The sequence below is a fragment of the Equus caballus genome, chromosome 16 (genome assembly GCF_041296265.1).
Source record: "Equus caballus isolate H_3958 breed thoroughbred chromosome 16, TB-T2T, whole genome shotgun sequence".
NCBI lineage: Eukaryota > Metazoa > Chordata > Mammalia > Perissodactyla > Equidae > Equus > Equus caballus.
The window spans coordinates 51,510,579-51,534,906 of record NC_091699.1 but is presented as its reverse complement, the minus strand read 5'-3'; the positions used below and the strand labels follow the sequence as shown (position 1 = coordinate 51,534,906).

The window sequence follows — 24,328 nt, the reverse complement described above, 5'->3', positions numbered from 1 at the left end:
CCGGGCCACTTGGGGCTCCACTGGCGGTATGGCAAGAAAGGCACGCTTCCTCCCCAGACCCTCCAGCTTGCTCCAGCACCGCCCTTTGCATCATGGATACGCACCACACCAAACTCAGCCCCTCAACTGCATACCCACGAGGGGAAGGGCCTCCCCAGAGGCCACCCACAGGTCAGGGTGGAGCCGGAGCTCCTTCTGCCTCCCAGCCCTGAGCAGCCAGCTTGCCCTGGGACACAGGTCCCCAGGAGACCACTCATGGGAAAAAGGCCCAACACAGAGTGGTCACTACCACCTTGGAGCCTTCTGACCAGGAGTGGAGAAATGGCACGAGACTGACAGTGACATGAGAACTTCAGTTACAGCCCAAAACACTAAAGGCAGACTTCTGGGAGGACCCCAGAATCCAGCAAGATGGACGGAAAGTCCTTTACAGACCACCAAGTCCATCATTTTATAGATGGCAACATTGAGGCCCAGAGAGGCCTGGTAACTTGGGAGTAAGGCACCAGCAAAGAGAAGCCAGGGGCTCCTAGCCCCAGCCTGTGAGCTGCTGCAGGTCACAGAGGTCATCCAAACCTGGCCCAGTGGCCTAAAGAGTGGCAGGGGGAAGGGAAAGGAGAAGCCCCCAGCTCTGGGGCCACATCCATCACGCCCAACCCTCATCCCAGTCAGGGCAGCAGCGGTATCTCCCTGCAAGAAAATAATCGCTCATCTCCTCCAAGAGCCACCTCCACGGGCCCATGCTGCCCGCTGCTCCTGGGTCCACAAGGGCCAGGCTGGGCCATGCTCGCTCCCACGGGAAGTCCATGGTGGCCCCTGCAGTTTGTCCAGGAAAGGCTGAGCTACCAGGACACCCTGGAGTCCCAGCGGCTGGGCAAGCGATGCAGCCTCATGTCTTCCTTCTGGATGTGCTCGTAACAAGACTGGTGGGAGAGAGGCGAGGATGAGGTCAGCTGGTCTGCCCGCTCCCAGCCACGTGCACAAGATCCAGGGCCCAATATTGGGGTGCGCTCACCTCCCGGGCCTGGACCACCTCCAACTCAGCCCTCAGCCACCCTGCAAGGAAATGGGGCCCTCCCTCTCCTACTGTGCTCTGGGATACAGCCTGGAACACACTCCAGGCCCTGGGGATCTGAGGGCTGGGATGCACTGTGGCCATCCCCCACCCCCACCCGGCCCCTTTTAACAAGGGCAGGAGCAGGGGCTGTGAAGACGCTGCGATGGAGACACATAAGCTGTGAATTTCAGCTCATCCCTGTGATGGTGTTTGGGGTGAGGAAGGGGCTGGCCCACTCCCTCTGTCCCTCACCTCCAGGGCTGTGAGCAGAAAGTCATACAGGCCTCCTATGTGGATAGGTTCCATCAGGTCACGGATCAAGTGGATCTCGGCTCCCAGGTGCTGGATTCTGGAGAACCACCGCCCCACAGTGAGAGGGAGAAGAGGGCATCAGGGACAGGCACTGAGCAGCTGAGGAAGGAGCCCTGGCCTGGGTGGCTAGACACCTGGGGTGTGGCCCCTACTCTGCTTCTGGCACTCATGGGTGGGTTCCTGGGACCCTGCCCTCTCTGGGCCTCAGCTTCCCCATCTGTACCAAGAAAAGCTGTGTCCACAAACCCTGATGTTCAAAGACCAGAGCACGTCTTGGTTGGGGGTGGGATGGGGCGGGGCAGGGTGGGAAGGGATCCTCCTGCAGCCTACCCCCCAGCTCTGTCTGGCTGGGCTCACCGGGCACGCGATACCACATAGATGAGCAGCGGCAGCAGGTCGTCCATGGGCAGCTTGTGCTCCTGGCCCAGCACCCGTGACACGGTGGCCTCAATTTCCCCATACGTCCTCTCCAGCACCTCCAGCTTCTCCCGGGGGTCTACCGTGGTGCTGCAGCAGGGGCACTGGCTCCAGATCAAGGCCCCTGGGTTCAGTCCCAACCAGGGGCCCCAACACCCCTGCCTCCACCCCCACCCTCTGGAGGGCACAGACTCACATGATCCTCTGCAGACACTCGGTAGCTGACAGGAAGCACTTGTCCCTGACCAGGGAGCATCTCTGCAGGGAGGGACAGCAGGCTGGATGAGGCTGCAGCTCCTCCGTGCTGTCACCTCCTTCCCAGGGCCGGAGCTGGCCTTGAGGCCCTTGCCTCCCACCCCTTCTCTATCACTGGCTTCAGCACAGCCCTACCCACAGGGTTGGGTGACACAGGGCAAGTCACAGCTCCACCATGAGCCTCAGTTTACTCAACTGTAAAGTGGGGTAAATGGTCTCCAGGAGGTTGGGAGGATCAAAGCGGATAGGAAGACAATCATGACAGCCAACGGCCACTGGGTGCCACCTACTTCTGAGTGCCTAAGTCAACGTCTCTCAAACCCAAGGGCTTGTTGAAACACTGATTCTGGGTCTACTCCCTGAGTTTCTGACTCAGTAGGTCTGGGGAGGGTCCAAGTATCTGCTTTTCTAATAGGTTCCCAGAGGCTGCTGCTGCTGCTGGTCCAGGATGCACACGATGAGAACCACAGCCTGTTGTGCACCAGCCCACCTCCTCCTCACAGCAACCCCGTGTAGTAGTACTAATACTACAGCACGGAGTACTTTCTCAGACGAGGAAACTGAGGCACAGAGGTCAAGTACCTTGCCCACGCTCACACAGCCAGGAAAAGGGGGGAAGCTTGCTCACCGGGCCGGCGGCTGCACCCTCGCCCTCGCTCACGGGAGACAGAACGACGCAGGAGGCCTGGTGTCGCCCCCGTCCCCGCAGCTGCCCACCCGGCCCCTCTGCAGTCTCTGAGCAGCAGTCAAGCGGCTGAGGGCTGCTTGGAAGCCTGAGCAAATTCTGGGGGCCCAGCTCAGGCTCAGGCCTCCCTCTCCCTGGGGCAGGTAACGGGCCCACCCTTGCACCTGATTGGTCGTCAGCTTGAGGTCCTTGAGGGGCCACAGGTGCCTGAAATCAAACAAGTGAGATGGAAGGCTTTGCCAGGAGCAGGGGCAGGCCCTGAGGTCAGAGGGCAAAGTCCATGTGCATCTTGCCCCCAGCACGGCTGAGAGCAGCTAATGGGTCCACAGTGGCATCCTGGAGTGCATGTGTGGAGCCCAAGGCAACAGGGGGCTGGGAGGGATTCCTGGAGGAGGGAGCCCTTCATCTGGTCCCAAAACGTGAGCAGGACTTGGCTAGGGTGAGGGGCAGGGGGTGGGGGAAGCAGTGCTGCAGGCCAAGGGACCCTCATGAGCAGAGTCCTGGTGGTCAGGCCAGAGTGAGAGTTGGGGAGACTGTCTGGGGGCTTGGCAGCCAGTGCAGGCTGGCAAGCAGGGAGGGGCACAGACGCCAGGCAGTGCAATGCAAGGCAGCGACTTGGGAGCTAGTGGAGCAGGGAGGCCAGCATGGAGGAAGTGGCACAAAGGCAGCAGGGGTGGCTGGGGAGGAGGGACCCTTGGGAAGCTGCTGGTGACCAGGTGTCTGGGCTGGTGACTGTCAGATGCAGGAAACATTCACCATGATGGAAAGAGAAACCATGTTTTTGGGGGTGGGTGGGAAGCACCCTCGCTATGTGACGGAGGAGACCGGGTGTGGGAGTAGAGGGAGAATCCATGCCCTCCATCGGGCGGGGGTCACTCTCAGTATCAGGGAGCAGAAGGGGCACTAAGGAGAAAGGTTATTTTGGAGACCAAGGAGAGAGGGGAGGCCTAGCCCTGCTCCCGGACCAGGCCCCTTTCTGCCCTTGAGGATCTCCGCTCCCCTGCTCTCAGTCAAGAGCTAGGAGCGGGAGACCCTGCCCCAGTGGTCAATATTGAGGTAGGCCTGGCCAATATGCCACAGCCAGCATTCAAGGGGAGGCTCAAGACCCAAGCCAAGCTAGTGAGGAACTTCAGGGGCCCTACTGGAGCTGTCAAGAGGGAGACACCAGCTCCCTGAGAGGACAGTAGGAAGATTGAGCTGGGAGAATATAAACCTTAAGTGCTGGTGCTGTGTTACCATAAGCGGCAGCCAGAGACAGACCAAGAGAGAAAGAGAGTTGCTTCCCTTTGCCATGCAGTTAAGCACGGAGATCCAGCCACACCTGAATCTAGCCACACGCGCATAACCCTAGAATTTCATGGGTACGTGAGCCAATTAACACTCCCCCTTTTTTGCTGAAGACAATTTGAATTGCAGTGGTAGCCTCTGCTCCACAAGAGCCCTGGCACACACGGCACGGGGGGATGGCTTACTTCTGCACGTCCAGGAACTCGAGCAGCTTGGTGTCGGGGAAGAGGCTCAGGTGGGCAATGCCCTGGCTGTAGAGACTGTCCTCTCTCTCATGAAGAAGCAGGTAGAGAGTGAAGAGCTCTGAGTAGAAGCTGGGCAGCACGAGGGGCAGCACCAGTCCATGCACCTGCAGGTCCCTGAGTGACGGTGACCAGGCTGGGGTCAGCAGGGTGAGGGCCTAGCGGTGGGGATCACTATTCATGATGCCCATTTAATTCAAAGTAAAGCCAGGGCCCTGGATAGACAAACACTCAGCAGCCATTCCAGGCTAGTCCAGTTCTGCCTCCTGATTTTCTGCGTTTCCTAGGACTCCAGGGGGAAGTTTTCCCTCCTGTCACATACACTTTCCCAGGCCTCCTGCAATGCAGTGACAGAAAGGCCTCTCTGATCAGGATCTCTGGGCCTGGAATCTGAAGGCAAGTTGTAAGATTTACTCTGGGGACCAGGAGAGACAGATTTAATGACCCACATAACTCCTGCTCTGTGTGACCTTAGGCTCAGCCCCTACCAGGCCTCAGTTTCCCTATCCATGCACAGGGAGAAGGAGGGTGCCTGGGGAAGTTGCTCACCCTCTGCACACTCAAGAGATGAGGTTAAGATAACACATGTAGAATAAAGATGCACTTGGTGCATTGTACAGGGGTCCCCGCCGGGGTTGCTCAAGGAACAGAGGTCGTAGGTCATTCTGACCCCCAAACAGTCAATGAATGATGCTCGGTCAGTGGCATGAACTCTCAACACTTCCCCAGGTGTAACCCCTTCCCCCGAGCACAGGTGTGAGGCCTCCCTGGACCCAAGCCTGGCTGCCCCAGGGGAGAGGACCCTGCAGACCCCATGGGAGCGCTCACCTCGTCTCTGCGTCTTCGTCTTCCTCTGGAGCCTGGCCTTTGCGCTGTAAGGCAACCTGCAGCAGACCCCTGCAACCCAAAGAGAAAGGGACGGCATGGCTGCCACCTCCCAGAGCACCGGAGCCACCAACTGCCAGGGAAGCTGGGCTTTGTCCCCTAGAACCATGGAGCATGAGGCCTGCAGAGCCGAGCCTCCCAAACCTCAGCAGTCAGGAGGCTGGGAGTACAGGACATCAGCCCAAGAGTCTCGGAGCCCCGTGACAGAAGGAACTGACGTGTCCAGGACCCCCATCTGTAATGTCTGATGGGGTCGCAGCTCAGCCAGGACTGGAGATGAGGTCTGAGGCCAGGGTGAGGCTCAGTTTAGAGTTCCCCTGGGGTGAGGGGTCGGCCCAGGGCCTGGTGGGAGCTTGGACTCTGGCCATGGCTGGGCCCTGCTCTTTCATCTACCTTCTAACCCCACTGCTCCCCAGCTGCACACTGACCAGCCCATCCTATGTTTCCTCCTCGATCCAGACCTGAGGGAGAGGCGCCATTCCTGCCCAGGGCGCCAAGCAGAGCTGACACCTGGAAAGGGCACAGCCCACCCGCCTGGGCTCCCAGGGCAGTGGTGGGCCCCACGTGCCACCGAGCTCACCTGTAGGCGGCCCAGAGTTCCTGGGCGTGCTGCTTCACCTCCTCCTGGGCCAGCCCCTGCAGGTGCTTGTTGGCCCCGATGCCTGCGTACGTGGCCTGGAAGGTCAGCATCAGTGTCCGGAGCACTTTTCCCAGGGGGTGTAGCCAGTTGCTCAGAGCCTGGGCAGGTGTAAAGGCAACAAACAGATGCTCAGGCCGGGGGCTGGAGCACAGCCTGCCCAGACACGACCCCCAAGTCTGCTCCCATTTCAGAGATGGGAACACTGAGGCCTCTGAGGAGAAAGGGGCCACGGGCCTGTCCCCTGGGGTCAGCAGCAGGGGGCAGTGAGAAGGTCGCCTCCCGGCAGGCCGCCCTCCCCAAGGCCTCTCACCTTCCTGAGGCACTGCTGCAGGGCCTTGGGCTCCCGGTGCTGCAGCAGCTCCTCCAGGATGTCTTCCATTCTGCATGCACTGTCCTCAGAGTGGCTCCTGGGGCACCGTGCACACGTCTCTCACCCACACCTGGGCCCACGCCCACCCTCTTCAGGAAGCCTTCCTTCCTGTGCCCTCTGAGCCCCCTGACCTCAGCACAGGCCCTCTGGATGCCCTCGTGGGTGCACACGCACACGCACGCTGGGCCTCACCTCTCACAGCACAGGTACTCCTGGGACTTGCGCAGCTCCTTCGAGCTCTGCACGTGGAAGCCCAGCAGGGCCTCTTGCAGCTCCGCAGGGCAGCCAGCGCGCACGAAGTCCCGGAAGGGGCCGTAGACGCCCTGCCAGCGGCTCTCCACGGGGAAGGCGCACAGACCCAGCTGCCTGCAACAGAGATGGTGGGGATGAGGGGCAGATGGAGCTATGGTGGGTAGGACCCTGTCGGCGCCTGGCCCCAACTCAGGGCCCAGGAAGGGTGGACGGATTTGGGGGACAGGGGGGCTGACCTCCAAGGCTCCTGGAGGACAAAGGAGAGGTGGAGAGAAGGACAGAGAGAATCTACTCCACGGTGGAGAAGAGAGACAGGGGCACACAGAGCCTGCAAAAGGAGACAAAGATCTGGAGAGCTGGAGGCCAAGTCCAGAGAGTGCGGTCTTGGCCTAAGAGAGCCCAGGGCCCGAAGTCCAGGATTCCCCTGCCATGAGACCCCACCCTCCCTCCCACCACAACGGGCTCCTTCCTGAGCTTGATCCTGTCTTGGCCAACAGGCCTGAGGGGTTCGGGGCATGTGTGTCTAGTGGACACTGTCTAACGGGTCACTGCCCTCCCGTGTCATGCTCACAGACTTTCCTATACCTGCACCCCACCGGGCTGGGTCATATCCCGACGGTTTGCTGTCCACTCCCAGCTCCTGCTGTCAGGAAGCAGCATGCAGGGACAACAGATCAAGGAGTCAACTGTACCCCCTCCCTACATCTGAAATGCTGCCTGGGACCATTAGAACCACCATCCACACCTCAACAGACATGGCGAGAGTCACCACTTGAACTAGAGTTTTCCAAGTAAAAACTCTGTCCCCGTGGAGAAGAAGCCTCTCCCCTTCTCAAATATCCCATGATAGTGACACCGAGGCACTTAGCAAGTTTCCTTCTTCATGTTGGCTGCCAGGGAACCCAGAGCCAGGTTAAGTTCAAGTATAACCACTGTGAGGCCTTATCAGTACTTCCCTTTCTTTTAAGCTCAACTCACACTTTTATTTTTTATTTTGCTCTTGTTTGTTTTGTTTTATAAACTGTCTTGTATCATTCCTAGAAAAAAAGCAGGGTTTAAGCAAAACCTACACATGATATTTTGTGGCATGTGGAGTTATTGCCACATAGTCCTTGATTCCAAGAGTCTCTCACTGAGGGTTGTGTGACCTGGGCTCTCTTATCCCTCCAAAGAGCCAGGAGCAGTTCAGAAGGCCCCTGTGATGAGGCCTGAGTCCTTGGGGTAGAAACACACACAGACACCCACCACAGGCCCTGGAACGCGTGGGCCAGATGGGCAGGCTCTTACCTCTTGCGGGTGCAGCTTGGGTCTGGGGGGAGGGCAGCTGTATCCAGAATGCCCTGGGTGTGCAGTCCTCCTCCTGCCTCGCTGCCAAAAGAGCCCTCCAGGGTGAAGCCATTGGGGAAGGTGACCTTGCCCTGGAAGCCGGGAATGGAGGCAGGGATGTCCGTCCACCCATCTGTCTGTCCAGCTGCCCTTCCAACCAATTGTGACAGGCCTCATGTTGTCCATCCTGTGTCACAGAGGCTAGAGACTGGTGGGTGGCCTTCTCACCATCACCCAATCTGCCCCATCTTGAGGGGCTCATAATCCTCCATCCCTGCAGGAGCCCCTGACCAAGAGCTGGCCCGCTGCCCAGGGGCTCATCTCTGAGGGTGAAGACAGGGAGAGAGAGAAGATACTCACAGGTCAGAGTGGGGGAAGCACTGCTGCAGGGTGGGGGGAGGTAAGTCCAGAAGTAGGCAGAGGCCTGGGCAAGGCATGGGGTGCCCCTGGCCCCGGGGAGGGGAAGGCACAGGGTGCCCCTGGCCCTGGGGAGGGGAAGGCGTGGGGTGCCCCTGGCCCTGGGGAGGGGAAGGCGTGGGGTGCTCCTGGCCCTGGGGAGGACAATTCTTTGCTGCATGGGGCTGTCCCATTCATAGCACTCCCAGTCTCCACCCATGAGCTGCCACAGTGTCCTACAGTCATTACGAAACCAAAACAGTCCCCACACTTCCAAAAGCCTCAGCAGGGACACAACTGCCTCCAGCTGTCAGCTCACACAGGAACACACTGAAGGACAGTGACTCCAGGGGCACCTGCCCAAGGCACTGATGCTGGTGGTGGAGGGGGTGGATTCCCAACTAGGGGGCCAGTGGGAGGACAGATCCCGGAGACCACGAGCACCTTCTACATGCAAGGCAAGCCTGCTGCCCCCTCCTGACTCCCGCCAGGATCCAATCACACCTCCGCAGCACGGAGGGTCGCTGCACCCGCCCCTGGATGTGGTGGAGATGGGAGACGCACTCCTCGCCCCTTGCCACCCACTGCCCACACGCTCAGCCCTGGGTCCAAGAGCAGAGATTACAGACTCCAGCCAAGGCCTCGGCAGGGAGTAGAGTGGGGTCCCAGGGGCCCTCACCTTCCCCACAAGGGTCAGGTCTCTGGTGAAGGTGCCCTCGTACAAGGAGTCGTCTTCAGTGAGGAGGACACCTGGGCCCTAGGGAAGGAAGCCAGGGAGAGTAGGAGCAGTGGGTTAGGAAGGACAGGGAGACTGGGGGAGGGAAGGGGACGGGAGGAATGGGGGAGGTGGGCATTCACCCCTGGGGCAGAAGAGTCCTGAGCCCTGTCACACCTCCCAGAACTCTGCCCAGGTGAAATGCCAGCCCTCGGCCCTCTGTGCCCTGAGTACCAGCCCATTGGCCTCATCCTGGGTCACCCTGAGCACCACCCTGGGACCTGGCTCCTCCTCTCCAGTGGCCTCTCTCAGGAAACCCCTGGGGGACCCTGCCTTCACTCCTATGTCTCAGGAAGTGCTGGGCTTCTCCTGAACCATCTCTACCTCCCTGTCACTGACCCCAGGACAGTGGAGCTGATCAGGCTCCCTTGCTGCACTGGCTGCCAGGAAGCTCAGAGCCAAATGAGATCCAATTTGTGTTCTACGTATTTCTGAGTCTATTTTATGTGCCTATTCTTGCCTTCTCTTCCTCCTTCAATTCTTCACAGAACAAAGTGGAGCATAAACAAACAAACAAGCCATAATAACAGTAACAGCCATGAGACCAGAGCCCCACTCTGTGCCAAAATACCTGGCAGGGTGGAGATGAGGCAGAAGGTGAGTGTTGGTGTGCCTGGGCTCAGGAGCAGGTTCTCTGACCTCTCTGAGCCTCACATTTGTCACTCATACATTAGGGACCATGACATGACCTGCAGGGTGACTGGAAGGATGCCAGAGATCATGCTGGGAGGCTCAGCCCACAGACCTCAGTTAGGGGTCTATAAATGTTGGCTGCAGAGGCTGTTGGCATCATCATTACCATGTACTTCATTCTTGCATTCAGCTGAGTGTTTAAGATAAGTAGCTAACCTGAGTTGCAGATGGAGAAACTGAGGCTGGGAGGGGCAGGGACTTGGCCAAGGCCAGAGTAGGGAGCTGGCAGAACTGGACGCCAGCCCAGGTTCTGGCTCCCTCCAGCACCTAGAAACCCAGCTTCCCGCCCCATCCACCCCTGACCAGCCTCAGCGCAGCTTTGGCGCCCCCAGAGCAGGGAGGTTCCAGAATTCAGCCCAGGTGCAGGAAGAGAGGAGCTCAGGACAAACACAGGTCGCCCCACTCACCACCATCTTGTCTGCCTGGAAGGTCCCCTGGTAGCAGATGCCTGCCTGGGTGACCATGACCCCCGGGCCATGGCGCTGGTCAGCCTGCCACATGCCAATATAGCGCTCACCCCTGAGGGAGGAGGGGGTGTGGCCAGAGTTGGATCAGAATCCGTCCCATGCACCTTCTGTGTGCTCTGCTGGCATGGGAGGGTGGGCACACAAGGAGCAATGACATCGCCTGAATCCACTCAACTCAAATCCGGGGCAGGCGAGGTCAGGACCACAAAGAGGAGCAGCTGGTGGAGGAGGGATGGAGCCTGCCTGGGGGAGGGCACCCTGGCAGGCTTCCTGGAGGAGGTGGTAAGAAGGACAAATGGAGTTGGGGGTGCGATTCAAGCAGGTGCAAAGCCATGGAGGCAGGAGTGTAAGATACATGTGGGGATGTCCAGTGGTCTAGAAGGCTGGAGGGGTGCATGGGCAGCACAGCAGGGTAAGGTCAGAGAAGGAGTCAAGGCCTCGAATACCAGGCAGAGGACCCTGGGCTTAGTCTCACAGCCCAGAAAGCCTAGAAGGGCTGTGATCCTTAGACGGGACAGATCTGGGGTAGAAGCTCCTCTCCGACAGAGCAAGGAGGCCGGAGTGGGGAGGCTCCTGCACTCAAGGGCTCCCTCCTCCTGAGCCTCGGCAACAACTGAGGGAGTGGAGAGGAAGTGAGGGACTTCAGACTCAGGGGACAAACAGAATGGACCCACGGACTACATGGAGCCCACGCCCTGAGGAAATTTGCTTCGTGAGGGTCCTCTCTGTCCCCTAGTCCTAGGGGGGCTGCAGAGTGCTCACCTGTCACTGTCCTCCTCGACGCCATAGCCACTCCTCTGGCCCCTCTCCCAGTGGCCCGTGTACTTGCAGGGCTGAGGGGCCTGTGGGGTGCTCTCCAGGACCCCAAATCCATGCCGCAGACCTGCCTGGAAGTAGCCCTTGTACACCTTGTCAGTGCCGTACCTGGAGAGGGGCACCGATGGCTGGCCCCGTCAGCCCAGAGGACACACCCGTCCCATGAGCCCACCCGGCCGTCCGGCCCAAGGTCACTTACTCACAGATGCCGTAGCCGTTCATGCTGCCTTCCCACCAGTGGCACTTGTAACAGTCAAACTTGTCCTCAGAGGCCCGGGGCACCAGGCGGATGCCAAAGCTGTCAGTGTGGGTGGAAAGGGAGGAAAGTCAACATCGGGGCCACCGTCTGGCCCGAGACACCCCGTCCCACCTGCTCCATACCACCCAGGAGTGTTCCTGCCTCCAAGGGGCCTTCTCAGATGATGGGGAGAATCTCACAGGTGTTCAGCGCCCCCTCTTCTTCCCAAGGGCCCCTATCAGCACCCCTCACACCCCCATCCTGACCCCAGGCACCCTGGGAGCACCTTCTGATCCTGGACCACTCCCTCCATGACCCGCCCCACCCTCGGAGCCTCGGTTCCCCTTTTGAACAATGAGGGGAGCTGGACCAGATGGCCTCTAAGTTCCCGCTTGAGCTTTGGGAATTTAGGATGGAGCCAGGCTGGTGACAGTGGCGGGGTGAAAGCCATTCCCCTGCCCACATACCCTCCCACATCAGCCCCAGCCTCACCCATGCTCCAGGCCCTGGCAGAAATTCCCTACATGGTTCCGTCCGTCTGGCCACTTCAGGGTCCCCCTGGAACACAGTCGAAGTCCACAGGCATCAGGCCCACCAGACCGATCCTTCGACACACACAGGACCCCCAGCCAGCCTCCACTGCAGACTCTCTGAGGCCTAGGTTCCCCTTGGACTGGACTCTCTGCCTCCACTCAGCCCTCTTCTCTGAGCTCTGTGACCCCATAGGGGCTCTCAGCCCTTCTCTACTCCTGGCACAACTGCCCCAGCAGCCTCATGGGGGCACACTCACCAAACCCTGTAGCAAGAGCTCTGGAAACATCCAGGTTCCCTTTTTTCCCTTAACCAACAGGAAGCTCAGAGCTAAACTTCAAGCTCAAGCCAGATGCTAGTCAGTGGGGTTTCTAGCATCCTCCTCCCTCTTCTGACGTGGCATTACTTTTCCTATCTTTTTGTTCATAAGCTTCCTCCAGCCCTTTCCGGAAGCAGGCAGGGTATCAGAAACTAACAGACATGCTTGCAAGGGTAACTCTGGAGTCCCTTCTTTTTCCTGGGTCTTGGTTTTCCCAAATGTAGCACAGGGAGGGGCCCTATGTTCTTCAAAAGCCTACCTGCCCGTGGGGTCAGACCTGCGACTGAGGCGAGGCTCACCCTATAACCTGCCTGGAGGCCTTAGGCAAGAGCCACCCCTATGACATAGGTGATGACATGCCCACAGCCTTCTCGTGAGGACTGATGAAGACAGGATGTCCACAGACCATCTCCACCCCACCAGATGGTGCTACGCAGATATGACAATGACTCCTCCACCTTCCTAAGAACAGAACAGCAACTGCGGGTCCCGCAGGCCGGCCACCTGACGTCTGCCCCATGCTCTCCAGCGTCACCATCATCATGACTTTATTTTGCAGACACCTACTATAGGCCAGGTCCTGTCTAAGAGGACTTACGAGAGACTCTGGAGAACAAACAGAACTGACTGAACTGACCACAGGGAGTAACAGCCTTTGGTTCTTGCCCCAAGGCAGACTTCCAGGAGGAGCCCTGCCTTGCTCGCCCCAGAGCCCCGGTCACTCACTTGCCATGGGGCCTGCCCCGGCACCACTCGCCCTCATAGGTGGCCTCGCAGAGCCGGCCCTCCGCGCGGAAGGTGTAAGCTGCGCTGCGGCAGGCAGGAGCTTCGGAGGCCTCCAGGCCAGCCCCCAGCACCGGGAAGTCCTTCTTCCCACGCAGGGCCTGGCACACAGCTTGGGTAACCTTCCTCTGCCAGACCACCTGGTGGGGACAGGGGAAACACAGGACAGGTCACTACTGCTGGAGGCAGCCCCTCTAGGAGGCACCTTCGGGGGTGGCTCTAGGTAGCCCCTTCCACTCCCCGCCCCCACCACGCTCTTGGGGGACCTCCCCAAGTCCCCCTCCTTGGGGGACCTCCGACTGCTCCACACTGCTCCTTAGGGCCTTCCACCCAGACCTAAGATCCTTGTCTGCAGTTTCAGGGCCCGACCAGAGAGCCAGACACAACCACTGGGCAGGGAGCAACACGGCCCCAATCCTGGCTTCACAAAGAAAAATACCCTGTTCTCTGATGCCTGACCTCAGACTGACTCGTGACCCTCTGACCATGACCCCAGAGGCCTGACACTCCCATGGAGCCTCCACGGTTGTATACTTGTGCCCTCCCCATCATCTGTCACCCTCCCTAACTCCCGTGACCCCACTCCCCCAACTCACAGTTCATCTGCACTCACCTGGCCCTGAGGGTCCTTGGAGCTAAAAGAGAACTCTTCCTCAGGTGTGAGGAGGTGAGACGTGCACCTGGACAGATGGAGGCGATGAGTAGGCCCCAGCTCTGGCCAGGAGAGTGCTGAGGGAGGGCCTGGGGTGCAGACAGGTTTCATGGGGGTGGAAGGAGGGAAAGCCAGGGGTGTCCCTGGAGGGGCCTGCTCACCCGTCCTGCCCAGGATCCACCCACACGAGCTTCAGATCAAAGGTGTGGAAATTGGAGCCCTGGAAAAAGATGGGGCACAGGCGTCCTCTAGAGCCCAGACCAGACGCTCTCCTACTCCTCCGACCCAGCCTAGCCCCCAAGCACCAGGCCGCTGGCATGCCCCACGGTGTCCCTCGGCTGCCCAGTCCAACATGCCAGCACTGTGTCCCTCATCACCCTGCCTGTTCCCCATCTCCAGGGAGCTCCTCCATCTCCCTTCCCACCCGAGGGCCTGGCCAGGAACCCCGGAACAGCCTCCTCTGCCCCCCACCATCCTGCTCCATCATGGCCACCAGAATGATCTTCTGGAAACACAGCTCAGACCCTGTCAGCCCCTGCTGGAAACCTCTCTAAGGCTCCTATGCCTGAGGGATAGAGACCTCACTGTGAGCCTAATACCTGAGACCACACAGCCCACTCCCAGCACATGTGCCTTAGCCCCACCCTCTCCATACCATGGCACCACAGCCACTCCACACTCGCACCTTCTCAAGCTCGCCCCAAACTCTCCTGGACCTGAACCTCTGCTCATGCTGCTCCTCCTACCTGAAATGCCATCCCTGCTGTGAGAGCCAGACTGAGCGCCCCTTCCTCTGAAAGATTTTGTGTAGTGACCTCCTGCCTGGTGCCATAGGAGGAGGAGGAGGCACCAGGCCCAGGCCTGAAGGGGAAGAGTGCGCCAGACACAGGCCAGGGACAAGAGTCGGTCCGGCAGAGATAACAGGATATACAAAGGTCCAGAGGTGGGAAAGGGCTCAGAGAATTTAAGTTATAGTATGGTCAGTGTACGTGGAGCAGAGAGAGTGAAGTCGGGAGTGGAGGGGAACTCAAACTGAATCAGAACAAAGCCCAAAATGAGGCTTCAGGAGACCAGGGTTTGGGTGGGACAAGTAGCTTCCCTCCTGGGCCTCAGCTTCCCTGACTGCAGGGGAGTTCCAGACTGACATTGGAAGGAGACAAAGAAGACAGTGCTGTGGCTGTCACAAAGACAATATGAGCTAGGGGCACTAAGCACACTCAAGTTTGCTGGCCATGTGACAATCCCAAACCCAGGCCTGGCTCCCTCCTGACTCCTATAATGCTGAGGGCTCAGGCCCACGTCTATGTGGTTCTCTTCTCTAGCAGCCTTGCATGCACCCTGAGTGGTTCATCCAGCCCTCCTTAGCCAACAAGGGCCATCTGGGGTTCCTCTGGGGTTCCTCTCCTATTTGAAGAAGAGAACTAAGAGTTGTCTGGCATCCGGTAAAGGAGCAACTCGCTCACAATTATCCCATTTTCCAGATGAGGAAACCGAGGTGGAGACATTTAGCAAGGAGCCAGCTGGGAAGCATCAAGGCTGGGATGCACCTCGAGTGACCTTTCCCCACAGCCCACATGCCTTCAGAGACAGCTCCTGCATGCTGCCCACCCCCAGACCCCAGTACTCCGCCTTTCTGCCCCCATCTGCTCCCCATGAGCCCAAGTTCTCCCTCCCAGCTGTTTGTCTCTTTCCCACTCCTTTTTCAACCAGACCCCAGACCCCCCCTCTGGCCCCAAGACGTGTGGTCAGTCCCACCCCAACCTGTAGCAGAACGAGGGCATCATCAAAAAGCAGCACGCGCTCTGCCCGCAGCAGGGTGACTGTCACAGGTACATCCTGGCTGTCTTGCAAGAGTCGGCGAGCAGGGGTGCAGAGCACATCCTGGTGGGTGGGGAGGTGCAAGGCTCAGGCACTGCTGTCCTGGATGCTGCCGGCCACCCTACCACCTGCTCCTGCCCTGGACACCTCCCCCCTCACTCCAAGCATCTCCTGGAAGCTCCCAGGTCAGTGATGGACACTGGGGCTCTGAGGTCTGCAGGGTCCTCTTGGCCACTTCCAGCAGGGCAGCACAACTTCTCATGAAGCTTCACTTTGTCCTCCCCGGCCCCACCTCACACAATGGCCCCAGACAAGCCCCATCAAACCCCATCTCACCCGGGATTCTGCCATCCCAGCCTCTCTTTGGCAATTCTTGTCCCCTTTACCTGCTCTCCTAATTCTCTACTAATCCTCTGGGTCCCAAGCCTGTCACACCCTCTCGGGGCACAGAGGACTTTCCCCATGCAAAGGGAGTCCATGCCACACTGGGCAGTGCCATGGGGATCCAATCGTCTGACATCCCAGAAGACAGGGTCAGTTCTGCTGACAGCACTTCCCCAGAGCCAGCTCCTGACCTGGCCGAGGAGGTGCTCAACAAATAGGTGAAGATGCTAGACAGAGGGATCTCACAGCCACCTGGTTCAACCACCACCCCTACTTCCAGATGGGGAAACTGGCACAGAGAGTACAGCAAGCAGCTAGAGCCACCCAGCATGTCCCCACCTGATGGGAACCCCTTCCCTGACCCCTTCCCTGACCGCCCCTTAGGCCTTGAACTCACCCTCGGCCGGCTGCTCAAGGTGTGCCAGAGGGCCTGGGTGGCCACAGCCTGGTCCAGCGCCTGCCTCATGAAGGACTGTAGGTCCCCAAAGAGGGTGGCTGTGTGCACCACCAGCTCCCGGCTGGGGTGATGCTGCAAGCAGGGAGACAGAGCAGCCAGGCAGGGGCTTAGCGGAACCTTCCCACCCAGTGATGGCTGCCCCCCACCCTGGCCTGGCCCAACCTGCTCAGGAGGCCTGGGTCTATGCCACAGTTTGCCCTTTCCTCCCTGCCAGCTCCTCCTCTGGGGAGGGACCAGTATGAACATGCTTCCAGGGGAGTCAGGACCACTCAATGACTCCCCTAGCTGGGCCCGGGCCCTGTGTCCTCACTCCCAGGACTTGATTCTACATCTGCTCTCTGGGTCTCTGCTGGCTCCACCAGTGCAAAGCCATGTACCTCAAATCCCCCAGAACAGGATCAGGTCCCCAAGGTATGGCCGGGTCCTTCTCAAACCATGGTCCTGAGAAAGGCAGGTCCCCTGAGCCAAGGCCCTGTTTCTCCCCTCATTCAGCTCCCTCACAGGTGACAGGCCCAGCAAGCAGCACCTTCCACCCCTGCTACCTACCTCCCCGATGGTTTCGCTGAGGCTCAGCAGGAGGAGCACGTACTGCTGCACATGATGGGTGAGCGGCTGGCGGAGGGCCTGGACCAGTGCTGTACCCACCGAGCCCTCGGAGCTCATGCCCCACAGCAGCTGCCGCAGCACCTTCCGCTGGGCCCGCCAGTACTCGCTGAGTGGAGGAAGGGCCACAAGCTACCTTCACTCTCCCCTCCTCCATTCCTGCACCCACCACCATCGCCTCCCTGCTCTGGCTAAGCCCCCCAGATCCCAGGACCAGTCCCAGACCCCCAACTTCTCTCCTATCAGATCAACACAGTGCCTGAGTCAGGCTATTGGAGATTTAGTGGCAATATCTCCGAGTTGAAAGGGATCATTGACTACAACCATCCACCCTGAGGAGGAGGGTCCCTCCTTCCTTGCCCGCCCGCAGGGTCAGCCCTGGCTAGTGGCCTCACCAGGCTTCCCTCCCTCTATCCTGACATGGATCAGTGTGAAACTGTTCGAGCTCAGGAGGAGTCACGGGCTGTGACAGTCGCTGCTCTGGGGACTGGGCTTCCTCAACCCTTCCCTCCGAGACACCCCCACCCACTCAGAGGCCCAGTGCGGCACCCTGGGCTCACCTCCTCCTCTTTGCTGCCTTCTGAAAGGCCTGCACCACCACGCAGTTCGTATAGGACTCGATGTACCTGCAGGCAGCACAGGCGACACCCTACAGGCCCAGCTCCCAGCTCCAGATCCAAGGCCCTGCCCTTCAGGGGCCCCCAGATCTCACTCGCTGAGGGACTGTGGCCCCGAGCGCCCAGACAGTGGCCTGGCTCTGGGCACTGGTGACCTCAAGTCCCAACTGACCCAACTAGACAATTCAAACTCACAAAGTATTTCTTCCCTGGGAGGCCGTAGGCTCAGGTCTAGAAAGTCCGAGCCTGCGCCAGGCTAAATGCCCAAGCCCACTGAGGCCGACCCCAGGGGAGCCCCACCCCAGGCTGAACCAAACCTTTGCCTAAGTGCTGACCCAGCTGAGCCCTAGTGCCAGGTGCTTTCTGACGCCCAGGCTGAGCCCCAGTCCCCCTCGACTGCCTTACTCCACGTGAACCTGCAGGACATGGTCAGCACGACGCAGCAGCAGCAGGGATTCCAGGCCGACGGAGTCTGGGTGGCACAGCCTCTCCCGCAGCGAGTGCAGGCTTTCCTCCATCACCTCCCAGAGCTGCTGGGAGCTCCCGTGCAGCTGCTGCAAGAGCCGCAGGCACTCTCTGCCCTGGGGATCCGAGGGCTCTGGGGCTGGGGGTGGAACACAACCACACTGTGAGGGGTGATGGAGCCACTCCACCTTCCAGGGAGCACACAGAGGCCCTGAGTAGTCACCTGAGGGCCAGCAGCACCCCAGCCCTGGAGCTGGAGCCAGGGTCCTGCATCCCTGGGGTCCTCGGGACAGGATTGGAAGCCCATGTGTCCCCTTGAGCTCAGCAGGGAACGAGAAGGCTGGAGTGGTCAGGAGCCCCGTCGAGGAGTAAATAAGGGCACATGTCCACCTCCTCACTAAACAGGGACAGCACTGATGACCTAGGGGCACCAAGTACACTAATTCCCTGAGTCTCTAGGCTTCCTCGGGTCCAGCATATGGAGTCTGTAGGGATCCTGTAATCCCTGCCACTCATGGATGCATGGACAGAGCTCCTGAGAGGAAGGCACCTGCCCAAGGTCACTTCATAAGTGAGACTCAAGCTGGAAGTAACACTTAGACATCCTGCAGTCCGATCTTGCACCAGGTGAGAACAAGATGAGAATCCAGGCCTGTGTGCTGGGAGAAGTAGAATTTTTGTCTACACACTGCCAGATCTGGGCTAGAACAGGGTTCACGGCCTGGCCTCTCAGGATACCTCTGAGAAGGGAGCAGCCAGCACCTGGGGGCTAGGACTCCAGGCCCATCAGAAGATGCCCATACCAAGTGTTACCACTCCCATTTTCAGCTGAGAAAGCTGCAGCTCAGAAGGTCCAACTAGGTAGGACTCCAGCCCCTGGGATGGTCTCTGTGTCCCCTGCCCCCCCCCTGCCCCCCCACAGGAGAGCTGAGACTCACCAGCTGTGACCAGGGGCTGGAGGACAAGGCTGTTGATGCGGGCAAGGGTAGCCAAGAAGACCTCCTCCAGCCGCAGCAGGGCTGCCTCCTCAGGGCTGCACATGGTCCCGGTGCTGGATTCAGAGCCTGGGAGCGGGTCACAGTTTACAGTGAGACAGCACCGGGCAGCAGGGTCAGTGCCCACCTTCTCAGGCCATTTGGCCCACGACCACACCACATCGGAATGGAGCAACGAGCCTGAGTGGCCTCAAAGGGGAGTTCCTGGCCTGGCCACTTACTCCTGCCCCACTCTCCACCTGGGCCCAGCTTAAGGGAGCCTGAAGAAGTGGGAGAGAGGGCTCAGAACTGCCCAGGGAAGCATCCCTTTTCACCTAAAAAGGCAGATGCTCTCAAGGCCAGTTCTGGCCTCCTCATCTCCCTGATCAAACATCCACCATGGCTCCCAAGGGCTCAGAGTAATACCTAGCAGTGCTCTGACCCAGCACCCTCTCCAGTGAGTCTCTGGACACAAGGATATACTGTCAGAGGAGTCCAGTCTTTTAATCAAGGTCATGGCTCAGGACTCCTTGAGGCTAAGAGGGGACCCAACAGGGCTGTGTAAGCAAGGAGAGGTCTGTGGGAACAGTGGGGGTTTCCTGCTGGAGCCACGAAGGGTGGGCAAGAAATAAAGAGGCAGAGAGGAGGATGAGGGATGCAGGTGGTGCAGGTGGGGGAACCATGAGAGCAAAGGCTTGTGGGCATGAGGGTCCAGGCTCCACGGGCGGCCCACCAAGAGCACCCTAAGGGGCTGATGGAGGAGCCCTGGAGGACCTCAGAGCAAGGAAGTGGTGGTACCCAAAGTCAGACTTGGGGAGAGGGACTTGGTGACAGTTGCAGAAGAGATGGTGCTGAGCAGGGAGAGGATGAGGTCAGCATGGGCGGAAGCCAGACCCTCATAACCCTGCTGGATGGGTCTTTGTCAAGACCTGGGGGCCATAGGGGCAGGTGAGCTTGAGCCCTTGGACTTACTGCCCTGGAGTGAAGGACCCTCCAAGCAGCAGGGATCACCAGGGAATGCATCCTCCTGATGGGAGGGAGGGGCAGCAAGGGGCCTGGGCTCAAACCTACCTCCACAGCCAGGCTGCAGCCTCCAATCGGACATAGCCCTCTCCCACCAAACTTTGGTGCCCTCACCTGGCAAAGGAGGTCATCTGCCCAGATGACCTGACCAGATATCTCATGTGGAGAGCTAGAGAGTCTTTTAGTCCAAGACCCTCAGACTCTGCCTCTCCCTGGCTCTGACACTCTGAGGCTCTGGAGTTAGCTGACCTGGGTGGGGTGAGAGACATAAATTGAGGCAGCCAATGATGGGCAGATGACACAGGCAGACCCAAAAGGGCAAACGAGAAGGGGTCTCAGCCCTCCCCACCCAGTGCCAAGGACACCAAAGAGCATCCCAGGGTCCTGGCAGAGCCTACAACTCCCAGGGAATTGGCTGTGAGGCGGGTGCCTCAGACCTCTGGCCCAGGGCCCAGGCCCAGGCATTCCGGCCCCACCTTTCCTGCTACTGCTTCAGGAGGGCGAGGCCTTGGGAGGGCGAGGCAGGAAGGGGAAGCGGCTGGACGCCCAGCTGCAGCCTTCTCTCTCTGCTGGCCCCTGCAGCAGCCCCAGCCCCTCTGGGGAAGGGAGCAGGTTGTTCCAGGTCAGCTCAAGCAGACCAGGAAAGCCCAGCCAAGGGGTCAGGGGTGCAGCAAGTGTGGTCTGGACCCACCTGATCCTCACCTGTATCTCCAGAAACTGATGTAATGGAAAGGTCCTTTGAGGGATGACCTTTGACCTTTCCACCCTCAGCTGGCAGTCAGTCACGGTCTGAGCTGAGAGGTGAGGACACTGGCTAAAGGCAGAGGGGAGAGGGTACAGCCAGGATGGGAAGTGTAGACTAGGAACCAGATCAGGGTGAGCCAGGAACCTGCAGCAAATAATTCGCTGCTGGGAGGCCTTGAGCACCAGGAGCCTCCACACTCACCTGAGGGCCAGGTAGCAATCCCCCCGTCCCCCCTGCCAGTGCCACACTCAGGGCAAGGAGCTCTCAGTCCTTCTCCACCTCAGGCTTCCTACCCCTTGCCCCCATGGGGCTGGCAGAGGCTCCCTTATGCTGGACCCCTGGCCCACACTTCAGCTGCTCCCAGAGGACCCCCTCCCAACCCCTCCCTGGCTGTTCAGCCCTGGTCATGCCCCAGCTTCTCCACAGCCCTGCTCCTCTCTGGGCCTCAGTCATCTCCTCTACCAAATAGGGGTCCGACTAGATCAGAGCTTGTCAAACTATTTTAGTCCTCCCTAAAAAGGATAAACTGATGCAGCAGAGCTGCTCTGGGTTTGGGGACCTGGTCCTCAGCCTCCCTTACCTCTCCAAGCAGCCTGGGGCCCCTTGGGACGAGTCTGACAGACCCCCAGTGACCCAAGTTTGCAGACACTATTCTGGGGCCCTTCCAGGTATGTGGCCCCAAAGAGATCTCTGACTCTAGGAAACCAAGTCACACTGCCCGGAGGAAGGACCAGAAGTTAAGCATGGCTCCTGAGGTGGCACAGGGGCGGGAGGAGGCTGCAGTTGAAGCTGACAGTCCGGTCTGGCAGCCCCGAGAGGCTCTGCTCCCAGGCTAGGGAATTTGGGGCTTCATCCTGGAGGCACTGAGGAGAGTGTGCAGGCAGGGATGAGGCAAGGCATGAGTGTGCATGAGTGTGTGTGTTTGCAGGGAAGGAGGGGGAGGTACTGAACCTTAAATGAGAGGGACCCAGCAGGAGTACTTCCCTCTCAAATCCTAGTCCCACCACCAACCCACCCCTCTCTGATCAATGGCATGGCCTCCTTACCCTCTCCTTCCATCCAGTTTTTAAGGTTCCTTAGTAATAAGCTGCACAGGACATACACATGGGGAAACTGAGGCCCAGGAAGGTATGGGAGGGCCCAGAGATACCCTACATAGAACACGTATAGGGCTCAGACCCAGGCCTCTGCCTCCCAGTCCCACCAGGCTCACCTGAGCTAGGTACTTCTGAAAGGCTGGGCAACTCACCTGAGGGCACACACCTGGAAGGGCCCAGCCTCCTACCTCCCCAGGCAGGCTTGATGCTCACCATGGGGCGGGGTGAGGACAGAACTGGCTAGTCTTGGCGTGCCTAGGTGAGTCAGCTGCCTGTCCCCATGGTGATCTAACCAGCAGCCAGACCTGCTCTCTCCCTTGCATTCTTGGCCTCTGTCCATGCTGTGTCCCTTTTGGGCAGGGTCGCTGAGGCCTCCCCTGCCCTCTCCAAGGCCTGGTCCCTCAGGCCCCTCAGCCACACCCTGTTATGGCACCCACTCTGGTATTTCCTGGTCTGGACAGGCAAGAAAGTTCTGCTTGCTGTGGAGGCTCTTTCCTGGGCTGTTCTGGAGCCCCCTGGATCAACCAGGAAGCCCAGTGGTAGACAGAGGAGAGAGGGGCTGCCCAAGGGAAGGGGCGCTGAACCGTCACAGCTGACCCTTCAGAGTCTGCACCTGGGGCTTTCCCCAGCACCTTTCTCTGCCCCTCTGTGACTCCAAGCCTCTTGTCCTAGACCCACACCCACTCCCAATCTCTCTCTGGTTGCATATTTCACAGCTTATCTTCCTTTCCCTGCCCAAGCACACAAAGTCACTTTGGGAAACTGCAGTTTCCCTAGCATCGGATCCCGTCCCAGCCACCCGGCTCATGCCTTTTCACTGCAAATACCACCAGCCGGCGTCAGCTCCTCCTAGCAGCCTCAGGCTGGATGAGGCCCCACGGCCCTCGAACCTCTTGCCCAAGCTAAGACCCTGGACACTGCGCTCGTGCGGTGCACGGCCGCGGGGAGGAGAGGGATGTCCCTGCGCTGCCCCTAAATGCGAGCCGCGTAACCACGGGACAGGCAGGAACAAGCTGAACCCCGCTGGGACGGAAGGGGTCTTTGGACAAACTCGGACGGCCCAGGGGTGAGCGCCACTGGGGACCGAGGTATCGTGGAGGGACAGCGACGCAGCGGCCCGAGGGGGCGCGAAGGCGAAAGTCCCACCTGGCACCAGGAGAGCACGGAGCAAACGAGCCCGCCCACAGACGCGCGACCTCCACCCCGCCCTTACCTGTGCGCTCCCGGCGCCCAGCGCACGGAGCGCCACTGCCACTACCGCTGCTCCCTCGCCGCCGCCCCCACGCCGCCCAGCCCGTCTCGGGCCGGCCCCCATCCCGCCCCCGTCCGCTCCACCACTTCCCCCCACGTCTGCCCCTCCGCCGGTCCCCGCCGCCCCGCCCCCGTCTGCTCCTCCACCCGCCCCTATTCCGCCGCCCCGCCCCCGTCCGCTCCTCCACCTTCCCCCACGTCCGCCCCTCCACCCTAGTCCCCGCCGCCCCGCCCCCGTCAGCTCCTCCACCCCCCCCCCCGTTCCGCCCCCACACCCCCCTCCTCTCGTCCACCTCCCCCGCCCCGCCCCGCCGGTCTCGGGGCCCGCCCCCCGCCCCACCCCGCTGCGCTCCGCCCTTCCGCCCCGCCCCGCGCCGCGCCGCGCCGCGCCGCGCCGCGTTGCTGGGGGCTGGTGGGGTTAGGGGCCCGCCTGGAGGAAGCAGGACGTGGTGTCCGTGCGCTCTCGCTCCCGAGGTTTCGCCTGAGCTCTCCCTCTGGCGTTCTCCAGGGTCCAAAGGCTCCTGGGACCCAGCGCGGGTGGCAGAGGTAGAGGGAGGGGAATTGGGAAGCTTGACCCCTCCGCCCCCCACCAACGCACACACACTCAACGCTCAGGCTCGCCCCTCTGCCCGGGCGAGGGCTCCCAGGAGAGCCAGGCGGTGTCCGGGAAGCGGCCTGCGTTTCCGCGGCCCGGCAGGGCCTTCCTAGTCCCCCTGGCTCACCCTTCTGACGCTCTGCGGGTCTAGGGTGCTGCCCCGTGACCTCCTCGACGCGCACCGAGTCACAGACGCCCGCACAAGCGGCGCGCTGGGTGGGTTCGTGAAACTTGTAGCCGAGAGTGGGGTAAACCGAGGCTGTGCCGCGGTCCCTTGGGCCAGGCGTCAACGACCAGTTGCCACTCCTGTCTGTGTGATCTTGGGGAAGGCTGGGGGCCACTCTTCCCTCAGCCACTTCCCACTCACTGGGTGACTTCACGAGCATTACCAAATCCAGTTTTATCATCTATGAAATGGGGCAAGACCTGCCCAGCCCCTCTCCCTGCTTGTCCTTGGCTTGGGGCCAGGTAATTTGTCCTGGTGGTGCCCAAAGGACAGCCTCCCCTGGGTCCACCTGCCCTTGGCCCCCTGCAACACAGCCAAGGGCCCTTGCCCAATCCCACATGCACACACCCACCTGCACCACTCCCACATCGGCTGCACACATACACAATTCCACAGTCAATGGAATGTAGTGGTGTGTACACTCATTTGTGCCACATGGACCCGTCTACTATTGAACCCACTGGCAGGGCCTCCACGTTGCACACCTTGAGTGGCAGCCCTGTACATGGGCACATGTATGCAGACCATGTGCCTGTCCACATGGACACAGACTTACACATTGCTCCATGGAACACACACTGACTCACACCCAGACACACACAGAGATAAGTGCAGAGTGTACATGTCCTCCCATGTAAGAGAGTGCCCTGGGACACAAACACGTGTTTATGCACA

At 60.0% G+C, this 24,328-nt stretch overlaps 1 protein-coding gene across 16 annotated transcripts; it reads right to left on the bottom strand.

The window, feature by feature from the left end:
* Positions 1–426: 426 nt before the first annotated feature.
* ALS2CL (ALS2 C-terminal like) lies at positions 427–23,758 on the bottom strand. 16 transcript variants are annotated; one of them, XR_011427297.1, is made up of 28 exons: positions 22,795–22,905; positions 20,442–20,553; positions 19,854–19,988; positions 18,681–18,806; positions 17,683–17,881; positions 17,221–17,286; positions 16,604–16,769; positions 15,998–16,129; positions 15,160–15,279; positions 13,560–13,618; positions 13,360–13,426; positions 12,690–12,886; positions 11,606–11,671; positions 11,075–11,173; positions 10,822–10,983; positions 10,000–10,111; positions 8,804–8,881; positions 7,690–7,820; positions 6,343–6,516; positions 6,091–6,187; positions 5,721–5,878; positions 5,084–5,152; positions 4,199–4,372; positions 2,891–2,933; positions 1,983–2,044; positions 1,727–1,890; positions 1,310–1,406; positions 427–923 (listed from the first exon to the last, which is right to left on the bottom strand). XR_011427297.1 is itself a non-coding variant. In XM_023620564.2 (28 exons), the coding sequence occupies exons 4-28, from the start codon at positions 18,781–18,783 to the stop codon at positions 843–845; spliced, it is 2,862 nt and encodes a 953-aa protein (XP_023476332.2). In that variant the 5' UTR covers positions 18,784–18,806; positions 19,854–19,988; positions 20,442–20,628; positions 22,795–22,933; the 3' UTR covers positions 427–842. The 16 variants fall into 16 exon arrangements, 12 of the variants coding, with proteins under 12 accessions (XP_023476332.2, XP_070094985.1, XP_023476329.2 ...); XM_023620564.2 differs by having other exon boundaries at positions 1,727–1,876; positions 20,442–20,628; positions 22,795–22,933; XM_070238884.1 differs by having other exon boundaries at positions 1,727–1,876; positions 22,795–22,917.
* Positions 23,759–24,328: the final 570 nt, after the last annotated feature.

What these genes read in the sequence shown, in the direction of transcription:
- ALS2CL (XM_023620561.2), bottom strand. Translation starts at nt 19,821, where the DNA reads ATGTCCGATTGGAGGCTGCAGCCTGGCTGTGGAG. An exon ending in ACCTGACCCTTGTGGGGAAG is followed by an intron (nt 7,821 to 8,803) that starts GTGAGGGCCCCT and finishes CCCGGCTTCCAG; the next exon opens with GGCAAGGTCACCTTCCCCAA. An exon ending in CCAAGCTGCACCCGCAAGAG is followed by an intron (nt 6,517 to 7,689) that starts GTAAGAGCCTGC and finishes TCTCTGTTGCAG; the next exon opens with GCAGCTGGGTCTGTGCGCCT.